At 49.7% G+C, this 13,025-nt stretch overlaps 1 protein-coding gene across 2 annotated transcripts in view; it reads right to left on the bottom strand.

The window, feature by feature from the left end:
* Positions 1-10,190, bottom strand: part of LOC142471261 (uncharacterized) — a 12,136-nt gene extending 1,946 nt beyond the window's left edge. The window contains exons 1-5 of one of the 2 annotated variants that reach the window (XM_075578070.1): positions 10,022-10,190; positions 7,369-7,459; positions 5,549-5,665; positions 4,964-5,080; positions 1-204 (exon numbers count right to left, since the gene is read on the bottom strand). The exon at positions 1-204 is cut by the window's left edge and continues 1,946 nt beyond it. In XM_075578070.1, the coding sequence (XP_075434185.1) occupies positions 1-204; positions 4,964-5,080; positions 5,549-5,665; positions 7,369-7,459; positions 10,022-10,084 (592 nt within the window). In that variant the 5' untranslated portion in view covers positions 10,085-10,190. The remainder of the gene's footprint in view (positions 205-4,963; positions 5,081-5,548; positions 5,666-7,368; positions 7,460-10,021) is intronic. The other variant, XM_075578071.1, reaches the window with a different exon arrangement.
* Between the last annotated feature and the right edge of the window lie 2,835 nt (positions 10,191-13,025).

Below are 13,025 nucleotides of genomic sequence, written 5' to 3'. Positions count from 1 at the left end.
TTATAGTATCGCGTAAATAATCCTCACAGGCCAGACTGAGACTTCCACAAGCGGATTCCCCAAGAGATTTCCCTGGTGAGCCGCCCCGTTGGATTGCTTTGACGTTTTTGCCTCTGGATAAACATCGAGGAGTAGTCTCTTCTTCAGTGGGAACATCATTGGGAGACTCTTCTTCTGTGTCTTCATTTTTGGTCTCAGGATCTGCTGGGGAGGAATTTGTGGTGAGTGATAAAGGTTATTTAAAGTGCAAACATACTGTAAATATTATGCTTACACTGTTCGAAAGCAAGTCAACCATACAGATACATTTATTAACATCCTATGACCGGAAACCTACCACGGCATCTATTAAAAAGTGCAATCCCACAGTCAGTATAATTTCTTAGGGGGTCTCTGAATGGGGAAGTGTTTGTCAATCAAGGGTTTTCCTGCCCCCTTATCCCACACTGTCCTTATCAGAGAGCCAATAAAGATGTGGGATGGGGAACTCTGGCTGAACACACAGTGACATCACACAAAAAGGAGCAGCCCAAGGAAATGAAACTCTGACCAAGTCTAACTATAAACAATACATTAACTATAGTTATTGGTGTCCGATCTGGGTAAAAAAAAAAACAAGGATACATTTCCCAGATGAGAGCCCTTAAACATGTCACTGGAATGAGTTAACTTTGGTCCTAGGAAGGGGTTGCCCCATTAAATGCAGTTTACACCGTCAAAATTAAATATGCCATTTCCTTTTTTTTGTAAAAAAAAAAGTCCTCTTCGTTTTAACAAGCGTTATTGAAGTTCTTAAACTTAAAATAAAGGAAAATCGAGTCTGTCTGTTGTCAGTTTGATAATATCGTATACAGTGTATTTCAGGACATCAATGGAATTAAATGTGATGTAACTCTCTAGATTGTATTTTCCAATAATGTAAAGTAAAATGATCTAGGAACATACAATACTTTAAACACCCGGGATACCCCAGTACTAATACAACTGTTTAATATCAAACTTTATTTTACTATTACTTTGGTAAACGGCCCCTTCTGCTGCCAGTGGTGGATTTCCTATTAGGCACGGCAGGCCTGCAAAATTTTGGGGCGGCAGAATTTGAGGGCGACATGTGCGATCGCCACATGCCCATATTGGGGGCATGATTTACCACTGTGCCAATTAATTGGTTTATTGGCAAATATTTTTTTTTTTTATTGAAATGTAATGTATTTTAGTCGGTGCTTGTTTTTTTAATTTGTAGTTTGCCCATTCTTGCAATTCAATGGGGTGGGAGTAGTTGCCATGGGAGGGTGGTTAGGCCTCCATGGTGGGTAGTGGAAGGGAGTGCTAAACCCTTAATTTCCATAGTGATTAATAACCACTAAGATGATTAAGGGGTTAGTGGCCAGTAGTTTTATTTTACTGTCGGTGCCCACTAAAGAAGAGGGGGATGCAGAGGAAGATGAGGACGGCCTTCACCCTGGCAGGGGTAAGTACAATTTCAATTTACTACAGTATATGCTGGCTGAGTAATGTTTTATTTTTTAATGCGCAAATGTGCTATTATCCAGATTTGGATAACAGGGATTTTGCCCATTACTGCATGTGTTTGGGGGGTTGTTCAGTGTATTGTATTGTAATGTTTATTGGGGGTAGAGGGGGTGGGTGAAAGGGGTAGTTGCCTTATTGTGGGTGGTTAGAGCTCTCAAGTGGTTAGTGGGAGAGTTTAACCCTTTCATTACCATAGTTGTTACTACCGCTAAGGTAATGAAGGGGTTAACCCCCCTCCCCATTCCAGGCAACCTTCCCGGTAGGCCTAACCACCCACCCTGGGGCAACTACCCCCTTCACCCCTTTTCTACCCCCAATAAACCAGGTACTCTTGCTTAACCCTTTATTGCGGTATCAGCTGGCCGCTAAGGTAATGAAGCTACCTTTATTTTATTTCAATACTGTGTTATTATTAAAATAAAATAAAAGCTGCGTTATCGCCCGTTAGACCAGGTCCCCAGTGTGTCCCGCACACAAGGCACAGCCCTCTATGGGGCAGGCCCCAGTCGGCGCGTCTGCGCACAAGCCACGATGCGCGACCGCCTTGGCCAAAAGACAAGATACTTTGTTGAGCCTTGGGACCATGAATAGTCTTTTGGAGTCTGATCTCAGATGATAGGTGCTGCATGTTGTAGGGGTGAGGAGCTTGTTCAGTTAGCTGGGTAGCTTGCCCATAAAGAATTTGAAGGCAAGACAGGAAAGGTGAACTTTGCGCCTAGACTCGAGTGATGACCAATCTAGTTCTTTGAGCATTTCACAGTGATGTGTGTTGTAGTTGCATTGGAGAACAAAACGACAAATTGAATTGTAGAGGATAACAAGTTTGCCAAGGTGGGTTTGGGGTGCCGAGTCGTATACTATGTCCCCATAGTCGATAATTGGCATTAGCATCTGCTGTGCGATACGCTTTCTGACCAGCAGATTTAGGGAGGATTTGTTCCTGTAAAGTACCCCTAGTGTGGCATAGGTTTTGGATGTCAGGGTATCAATGTGCATCCCAAATGTTAAATGGGAGTCAAACCATATGCCCAAGTATTTGAAACTAGTAGCAGGAGTTAGGGTGGTTTTAGCATTGGTTCTGATCTGGAGCAATGGAACAATGGTATTTGGGACCAAGGCTACATTTTTAAAGTTTCCAATGACTGAGCTCCAGATCAGAACCAACGCTAACACCACCCTAACTCCTGTTACTAGTTTACTTGTATATGACTGATTCTACACCTTGTTATGCACTGCACTTTCATTATATGGGACAGACCCTCTAGTCTAACCCATTATACACTGGCTTGCCTGTTGCTGTGGCTTGCTTTTCCCTGTTTCTTCCCCGTTCCTGAGCCTTCTGTGTGGCTGCCTATCCCTGTTGCTCCCCTGTACATTGGATTTCCCTGTTGCTGACCCCGGACCGTGACCCTGACCTCGCTGCCTGTACTGACCTTTACCTGTCGCCTGGATTCTGCACCACTGCCGCCAGCCCTGACCCCTGCTTCCATACCGACTATGGATACTCTTACAGGACTCTGTCCGTGGGGCCCTGGTCGGTTTATTTGCATCCCTAACTCAGCCCTGTGGGTCCACTTCCTGATTGGAGACGAGCACCGTCACATAATGCTCGGGCCACATATGGACCCCGCTGAGGTAGGGAAGGTGCTGTCCCTCCAGGGCCAAATCCTGGATAGGCACTCTGCCCTCCTGACTACGTGGGACACTGTAATCGCGTCCATCACCTCCAGCTTTGCAAATCCTTGCCAACCATCCTCTTCTTGCACCCCCGGCTGATTCTTCGTTGGCACCTACGCTTCAACAAGCTAACCTTGCATTCCAGGAGCCAAATGGACTGGACTGTCATTATAGACCAGTGATCCTATAACCCACTTGTCTCTGAATGGTGAGTAACCAAACATCCCAGCCAATTGTAGGGAATCTTTAAAAAGAACCAGCTAGGATAGCGCCTTCTTCCCACGGCCCGCAAGGAAATTCTATACTGGTTACCCAAGACCTTTCTTCTCATAAGATCTGCATGAAAACAGCCATTTTCTGCCTGGTGAAGTGAGCAAGTTAGAACCAATGGCAGGAGCTGCCATGTAGACACTCTAGCGCAGGCTTTTGGCCTTCAGAAAGAAAAATGAAAAGTTCAACAAGAGCTTGGAAAAAAAATACGGTTGGTGATCAGCTTTAAAGGGGATCAACACACAGCCCACTTCCAAAATAGGTCATATCAGGGGGAACTGCATGTGACCGTAGGGGGTAGCCAGTCTTCTTAATAAAGGTGAAGCCGACCCTGGCCGCTAAGTAGCACCGTAATCCCGCGACAATGTAATGCATATAAAAAACCTGACCCATTTGGTGTTTTACCTGTTCCACTTTCCCAATAAACACGCGACTTTGGGAGTGGGAGTTTTAGGTGGGATATTTGGGTCAAAATGTGTTTATCTTGTTTGCAGGAGTTGGGGGGAACAAAGTTACTGGTAGTCCCATAATTCTCCCTGACGTGCAGGCATGATTCGCGGGTACACGAGGTGAATTACACCGGAGCTACAGTGTCCCCCAAAATCCTGGTATTCAAGTCTTAGTATCCCAGACCCATTTCCCACACATATATAAGGTTCCCCAAGAAGCATGAGTTTATTAAAACAGTGTTTTAATGTTTTATATTGTATATATTAATGTCTATACAGCCAGCCCAGGCATCTACATAGGTGCCGGGATGTCTGCATAGACATCGGAGTTCAAAGCAGAGAAAGGATGTCCAGAGGTGAGAAAAACATTTGGCGAGTGGGGAAGGGAGAAGCACCAGGTCCGGAGAAAAAAGGGCACCCCGCTGGGGCACTTTTTGGCCTGGCAGACCTGGTGAAGCCTATCCAGCGGGTTGGCTGGGGGGAGATGCTGCTGGTAGGTGCGTTTCCCATTGGCCGATTCATATTTCCCGCTCGCCCGGCTTTTCGAGCCAGCTTGGCGCACCCTCTCCTCTCACATCAGCAGCCAGACAAGTCCCCATTCTGACTGGCTAGTGGGAGAAATTCCCACGCTCTGATTGGTCGCCGCTCTGACTTCCATGTTAGAGGTAGCTCAGCGGAGGGTATGTAAGGAGACGGCCCACTCAGAGAACCAGACCATCTAGTCGGTGATGCAATGGTGGGCTTTTCAAAGTTGCTCTGTTGCGAAAAGAAGAGCAACCGGCTTCATTTTTGGAGCTTGGACAGTCTGCCTAGCTGAGGCTAAGTCAGACGCGAGGACCAAGTTCTCAGACTAGAACGCAGTGGTTGGGTATTGTACCCGGAAAGAGTACCAGGAAGCTCGGGACGAGGTCCCGGTCAGGGTAAGCCTTCCGAATCAGCTGCCCTGCCCCTATTGGAGTCTAGCTGTGACATGTTTTGTCCCTCTTTTGTTGGGATTCCACCACAGAGGTGTCCTTCACATGCTCATTACTCACCTAAAGTGGAGTCTTCATGTATTTCCTGGTTCTCCTCCTTGACATCACTTTCAGAAGAGTCTTCTTCTTGCTTGATGGGTAACGCAGTCTCTTGATCGACATTACGCAGGTACGTCCCTATTTAAGGGAAAATTACATTGGTTTTTATGTAGGTCAAAGGTCTACTGGCCCGCTCAGTCCTGGAGAAATGTAGTTTCTTGGCACAGGAAGCTCGGGATGAGGTCCCGGTCAGGGTAAGCCTTCCGAAGCAGCTGCCTATTTGAGACTAGTTTTCACCCCCAGTAAGTGTGTATTTCGTCTGTATTTTGTATATTCATTGTGTGTACGCGGGTTTCATCCGAATAAACTACATTTTATTCCACTACCTTGTTTTGCCTTTTGAATGATCCCAGAAGGTAAAAGGTGTTACAAGTGCTGGTCTCTCGTGACACTGCACTTTTAATATTGTACATAAACGTCTGAACACATTCATAAGATCGTCCAATCCAACAACTACTTTAGGGGTCTCACTGAGGTGTGACATGTGTTGTCCCCCTTTTCTTGAGATTCCACCACAGAGGTGTCCTTCACATGCTCATTACTCACCTAAAGTGGAGTCTTCATGTATTTCCTGGTTCTCCTCCTTGACATCACTTTCAGAAGAGTCGTCTTCTTGCTTGACGGGTAACGCCGCCTCTTGATCGACATTACGCAGGTACGTCCCTATTTAAGGGAAAATTACATTGGTTTTTAAATTGGTCAAAGGTCTACTGGCCCGCTCAGTCCTAGAGAAATGTAGTTTTTGTGGCCCAGATTTACAAAGCTCTGGGAAATCAGGGCTCATAAGGTGACGTTACCCAAAACAGGAAGGGACATCATACTCCCTGAGTTAACATGGCATGCTCAAAGGTAATTATATATAAAAAAAATAATGGCCGTACTACTTATTAGCACAGGCTTAATGTCATGGTACTGTAGCATAAAATAGTGCCAGTCTTGGTGTCACTCAAAACCAGACCCTGAATTTTCACGTGAAGTAATCGCGGTGGTCCTCCCAGAGGGTAACCTGTACTCAATTTCATGACACTCACTCTACATATGATATTACATCAGTTACATAATAGGTTGAAAAAAGACATGCGTCCATCAAGTTCAACCCATGCTACATTTAGACGACAGATATGTATTTACAGTATACTGATCCAGAGGAAGGCAAACAAAAAACCCCAGTGTCATATCATCCAATGATATCTCATAAGGGGAAAAATAAAGTCCTTCCCGACTCCAAGAATTGGCAATCAGATTACTCCCCGGATCAACATCCTTCCCATGTTTACTTATTTGGTATATCCCTGTATACCTTTCCTTTCTAAAAAAAAAGATGTCCAACCTTTTTTTGAACGAATCTATTGTATCTGCCATCACAGTCTCCATGTGTAATGAATTCCACATTTTAACTGCCCATACTGCAAAGAACCCTTTCCTTTGTTGCTGGTGAAATCTCCTTTACTCCAACCTAAAGAGATGACCCAGAGTCCTTTGTACTGCCCTTTGGATGAATCGTTCTTTTGAAAACTATATTTGTATATAGTTATCATATCCCCTCTTAGACGCCTCTTTTCTAATGTAAATAAATCTAATTTAGCTAGCCTCTCCTCATAAGTTAGAATGTCCATCCCCTTTATTAATTTGGTGGCTCTTCTCTGCACTCTCTCTAGTTCCATAATGTCTTTTCTTAGGATTGGTGCCCCAAATTGTAACCCATATTCAAGGTGTGGTTTTACTAATGCTTTGTAAAGGGGCATAATTATGTTTACTTCCCTTCCATCCATTGCCCGCTTAATGCAAGATAAGATCTTGTTTGCCTTTGCAGCTACTGCATGACATTGGGCACTATTGCTAAGCCTGCAGTCTACAAGCACTCCTAAATCCTTTTCCATCAAGGATTCCCCCAATTTATCTCCATTTACTTTGTAAGTCGCCTGTTTATTCTTGCTTCCCAAATGCATAACCTTACATTTATCTGTATTAAACATCATCTGCCATTTACCTGTCCACATTTCCAGTCTCTCCAAGTCCTTCTGGAGAGAAATTACATCCTGCTCTGATTCTATTACCTTACACAATATAGTATCATCAGCAAAGATGGAGACTTTGCTCTCGATGCCAAACTCAAGGTCTTTAATAAACAAGTTAAAAAGCAGGGGTCCCAGTACCGATCCCCGAGGTACACCACTCACGACTTTAGCCCAACCTAAAAAAGTTCAATTTATGACAATTCTCTGTTGTCTACTCTTCAACCAGTTTTCAATCCAGGTGCATATATTTTTACTGAGTCCAATTTGCTTTATTTTGTACACCAACCTCTTGTGTGGAACTGTATCAAAAGCCTTTGCTTATTCGATTTTGTGATAATCTCTTCTTACCCGTTGAGCGGTGGGTCTGGTCGTCTTCCGTCATCACGAACTTATAGACCTCCTTGCGTCCTTCAATATACTCCCAGTCCTTCCAGAAGAGCTAGACAACAATGGCGTTAAAAACTCATCAACGCAGAATTGGCTACCCTAAGCCTAGACTCAACAGGGCCACCGTCGGGAGGGAGTCCTGGGCCTGCTAGCTAAAATCGGCCGCTGGCCGAGCACAGAGGTTGGACTTTACCGGAAGTAGATTGAGCCCTTTTTTCTGCCAGGACCATGAGAGCAATGCAAAAAACAGGTGGCCCCCCGCACCTGAGCTTAACAGGATCCCCTGGCCCCTACAACCCGTTTAATAACATCGGTGAGCACGCCCTCCATCCCCACTCTCAGCAAGCGGTCAGCGCCCATTTCTCTTTAACTCGAGGCCCTGGGCTACCTTTGTGTCCTGGGCCCCATGCAAGCGGTTTGTGGGCTCGAGACTCCACAACTAGTTTGACATTTCGATATTCCCTGATCTAACATAATGTGTTGAAATTGAGACACACACACACACACACACACACACACAAAGGCTAGCAGCACAATTACCCCCGATTTATTTAGTAAAGGATGTAATTGTACTAAAAACAGTGACGTGATTAACAGTTTAAATGTTGCTGACTTTGTCGTGGAGAAGCATTTTAAAGAAAATAACGTCAACTTTACCTTTCCAAAAGGTTTGGTTGGGGGATGGGGGTTGTGAAATTTACAATCTTTATGTAACGTCTTTTGGAAATAACACTTTATTAAAAAGGCTACTATTAATTAAACCGATAAACAGAAGTGGCGGATATGCCTGCAGTGAGGTTTCTGGACAAGAACTAATAGATATTTATTTACCCCCAGATATAAAGAACGTAAAAAGGTTGAATCTTTATAAGGAAGCGAATTACATTGAAACATTGTTTTAAAATATATATATATATATTTTTTTTAACCCGGTGAGTGGAACTTCAGATATAGGTGACTGTAGAGGGAGAGGGGGTTGGCCCGGTATTAAAGGGGTTGCACCCCATATTGCCACCCCCTGACCTCACCAGGGAGGCAAGGGGTTAACTGGACTGTGGTCCAGGAATGTGGCTTACACCTTGTCATGTCAGGCAAATGTATGTTCCCATGTTTCATTATAATCCTGTATTTTAATGTTTTAAAGTGCATTTCTGTATCTCCAGTTCTGGATGTCGCAAAGAGTTCATATTTGGCCAATATGTGGAGTCACTTTAGGCATTAAAAACTGGCAAATTTCGACCCACTGAGCCCACCAGAATGGAACTTATTAATATGTGTAGATATTCAAGTGTATATGTATGGTATTTTGGATCTGTTCTGAAAATGCAGACTCCATCTGCTATGCTAATAGGTCATGAAGGGCAGCCGGCTGATTGAACCCAAGCACTGTGATCAAAAGTTAACTGCCCTGATTGTTTACACTAAGTACTAATCAACAGACCAAGTACTAATCAACAGACTCTGCCACTCTAATTGTTACCTGAGGGTGGAGAATCATCAAACTGGAGTGGTTTGTAAGTGTTATGTCTACACCTACTGCATTAACGTACGCAATGCGACCGGAGCATGTATGTAACACAGGCATACCCCGCATTAACGTGCGCAATGCGACCGGTGCATGTATGTAACACAGGCATACCCCGCATTAACGTACGCAATGCGACCGGAGCATGTATGTAAAGCGAAAATGTACTTAAAGTGAGGCACTATCTTTTTTCCACTTACCTCTCACAACCGTCACCAGCCTAAGTTCTTTCAAAACTAAAGCTGTCTCACGTTTTAATCTGGTCTGTAACTGTTACATACGCCTATAATACATATTATCTCTAACTGTGCATGCAATGTCTTGTATATGATGTATAACCTGTTCACTTAAGTCACTGTATTTGTAACTATGTATTATTTGCCATTTTAACTCTGTGCCCAGGACATACTTGAAAACGAGAGGTAACTCTCAATGTATTACTTCCTGGTAACACATTTTATAAATAAATAAATACCTGGTTTCTTCTTCCAATGAGTAGAAAGTGAAACGAGGACTCTCCCTGCCCAAGTTACCCCTCTCACCCCATCTACTTTACCCAAGAGTTTCCCGACCGTGGCCACCCATCTCTAATATCTCTCACACTGTTTGACCTTCTATGACCTTGCTGCAATGAGACTGGTAATGTTCTTTCCGAATCCTTCCTTTGACCAAATCACCCCTCCCAAAATCCAACATTGATAATCTTGGGCACTCAAAAATGAAGTGTTCCTATATCCCCTCTGCCTTAAGTGACAAACTATATTACGGTAGGATGTCTAATTTTACTTATTTTTCCCTGCTTGCTAATATTTTAAACAGTGTATTTTATGCCTAGGAAATGAGCCCCAACCCGACATTATCATGGCTGCTAATCCCCTCTCACCTAGTGAGACTAGTAGACCTCAAATAACCTTATCTGAGAAGCTTCCATCATAGTCCTCCTGGAAAACAGCTCTGTGCTGGCTGGTGAAGTGGCATAAGCCACAATACACTATACTGAAGGCTTTGGGCCTTTAGGAAAAAAATATTAACATAAAATTAAAAACCGCTGGGATTCTAGCAAGATATCTAGGATAGTCTCCTACATACCTCTCCAGTCAGAAGCTGAATGATCTTGGAGGCATGTTCCACAATCTTCGTGCTCATCGGCATTGTGTCATCATTTCTCTCTTGCGAGTCAACTGTACGCTCGCGATGGCGTTTTCGATCTTGACGAAGACACCCGAGACCTGCTCACCATTCTTCTTCACAACAATATAATCCTACAGATTAAGACAGACCAGAAGATACATTACACTTCAGTGCAAATGATGAGGCGCGTGTCCCATATGATGTCCATGTGGCCAATCATCTTCCCTGCCCTTTGTCTGCATAGGACATTTCTGCTTTTGAAGGTACCTGACCCCCAGAAGATATGGAGTAGAGTCATTATGACCTTTTCCAGCAGTACTCACCTCTCAGTCAGCAGGTAGATGATCTCCAGAGTGTGGTTCAAGATCTTCTCAGTCATCTGCTTCTTCTCCTTCATCTTACTCATCATCGCTGAGTTAGTCAGATGCTCCAAAAATGGGCTCTGGTCCATGTGGATGTGTTTGACCACAGAGTGACGTCCGCAGTTACTGATAAATATTGTACTTGTCCTTCACAGCAATATCATCCTACAAAGGGGAGGGCGAGAGGGACTGAGCTACATTCCACCCAGCAGTGGGAGGGACAGATGTGAGGGGCTGTGTGTCCTGTCTGTGTCCCCTGCAGTGGGAGGGACAGATGTGAGGGGCTGTGGGTCCTGTCTGTGTCCCCCTGCAGTGGGAGGGACAGATGTGAGGGGCTGTGGGTCCTGTCTGTGTCCCCTGTCTGTGTCCCCCTGCAGTGGGAGGGACAGATGTGAGGGGCTGTGTGTTCCTGTCTGTCTGTGTCCCCCTGCAGTGGGAGGGACAGATGTGAGGGGCTGTGGGTCCCGTCTGTGTCCCCCTGCAGTGGGAGGGACAGATGTGAGGGGCTGTGTGTCCTCTGTGTCACCTGCAGTGGGAGGGACAGATGTGAGGGGCTGTGTGTCCTGTCTGTGTCACCCTGCAGTGGGAGGGACAGATGCTCGGAGGGGGGTGGGGGAAACGAGCGCCGGGGACGGGAGGGGGGGTGGGGAAAACGAGCGCCTGGGGGGGGGGGGAAACGAGCGCCGGGGGGGGGGGGGGAAACGAGCGGCAGGGTGGGGGAAACGAGCGCCGGGGACGGGAGGGGGGGGTGGGGGAAACGAGCGCCGGAGACGGGAGGGGGGGTGGGGAGAACGAGCGCCAGGGACGGGAGGGGGGGGGGGGGGGAAACGAGCGCCGGGGACGGGAGAGGGGGGGGGAAACGAGGCGCCGGGGACGGGAGGGGGGGGGGGAAACGAGCGCGGGGACGGGAGGGGGGGGGGGGGAAACGAGCGCCAGGGACGGCAGGGGGGGGGGGTGAAACGAGCGCCGGGGACGGGAGAGGGGGGGGGGGGGGAAACGAGCGCCGGGGACGGGAGGGGGGGTGGGGGAAACGAGCGCCGGGGACGGGAGGGGGGGTGGGGGAAACGAGCGCCGGGGACGGGAGGGGGGGTGGGGAAACGAGCGCCGGAGACGGGAGAGGGGGTGGGGGAAACGAGCGCCGGGGACGGGAGAGGGGGGGGGGGAAACGAGCGCCGGGGACGGGAGAGGGGGGGGGGAAACGAGCGCCGGGGACGGAGAGGGGGGGGGGAAACGAGCGCCGGGACGGGAGGGGGGGGGGGGGGAACGAGTGCCGGGGACGGAGGGGGGGGGGGAAACGAGCGCCGCGGGAGGGGGGGGGGAAACGAGCGCCGGGGACGGGAGGGGGGGTGGGGAAACGAGCGCCGGGGACGGGAGAGGGGGGGGGGGGAAACGAGCGCCGGGACGGGAGGGGGGGGGGAAACGAGCGCCGGGTGGGGGGGGGGGGAAACGAGCGCCCGGGGACGGGAGGGGGGGGGAAACGAGCGCGGGGACGGGAGGGGGGGGGGAAACGAGCGCCGGGGACGGGAGGGGGGGGAAACGAGCGCCGCGGGAGGGGGGGGGGGAAACGAGCGCCGCGGGAGGGGGGGGGGGAAACGAGCGCCGGGGACGGGGGGGGGGGGGGGAAACGAGCGCCGGGGACGGGAGGGGGGTGGGGGAAACGAGCGCCGGGGACGGGAGGGGGGTGGGGAAACGAGCGCCGGGGACGGGAGGGGGGGGGGAAACGAGCGCCGGGACGGGAGGGGGGCTGGGGGAAACGAGCGCCGGGACGGGAGAGGGGGGGCTGGGGGAAACGAGCGCCGGGGACGGGAGAGGGGGGGCTGGGGGAAACGAGCGCCGGGGACGGGGAGAGGGGGGGCTGGGGGAAACGAGGGCCGTGGGGGAAAAAAGCGCCGGGGCTGGGAGGGGGGGGAAAAAAGCGCCGGGGCTGGGAGGGGGGGGAAAACGAGCGCCGGGGAAGGGGGGGGAAACGAGCGGTGGCTCCCGCATCACCTGCCGCCTCACACACAGCCGCTGCACTGCCTCCCAACTCACCTTACCGGAACTCACCTTACCCGGGGGAGCGCCGGGGACGGGGTGGGGGGGAGGAGAACGAACGCCAGGGACCGGCGGGGGGGAGAAATGAGGACCGGGGGGTCATGCAGGGGGGGGCACGGACTGTGATGTGGGGTGCAGGGAGGGGAGACTGATGTGGGGTGCAGGGGGAACTGAGGGGGAGCGCCGGGGACGGGAGGGGGGGGTGGGGGAAACGAGCGCCGGGGACGGGAGAGGGGGGTGGGGGAAACGAGCGCCGGGGACGGTAGGGGGGGTGGGGGAAACGAGCGCCGGGGAGGGGGGGGGGAAACGAGCGGAGGGGGGGGGGGGAAACGAGCGCCGGGGAGGGGGGGGGGGAAACGAGCGCCAGGGTGGGGGAAACGAGCGCCGGGGACGGGAGCTGGGGTGGGGGGAATGAAGGGGGGGTGGGGGGGATGGAAGGGGGGTGGGGGGGTTAGAAAGGGGGGTGGGGGGGTTAGAAAGGGGGGTGGGGGGGTTAGAAGGAGGGGTTAGAAGGGGGGGGTGGGGGAAACGAGCGCCGGGGACGGGAGGAGGGGGAAACGAGCGCC

This window comes from Ascaphus truei, chromosome 20, assembly GCF_040206685.1.
Source record: "Ascaphus truei isolate aAscTru1 chromosome 20, aAscTru1.hap1, whole genome shotgun sequence".
In the NCBI taxonomy this organism is placed as follows: Eukaryota; Metazoa; Chordata; class Amphibia; order Anura; family Ascaphidae; genus Ascaphus; species Ascaphus truei.
Note: the sequence above shows the minus strand (reverse complement) of the source record. Positions and strands in the feature narration are given on the sequence as shown.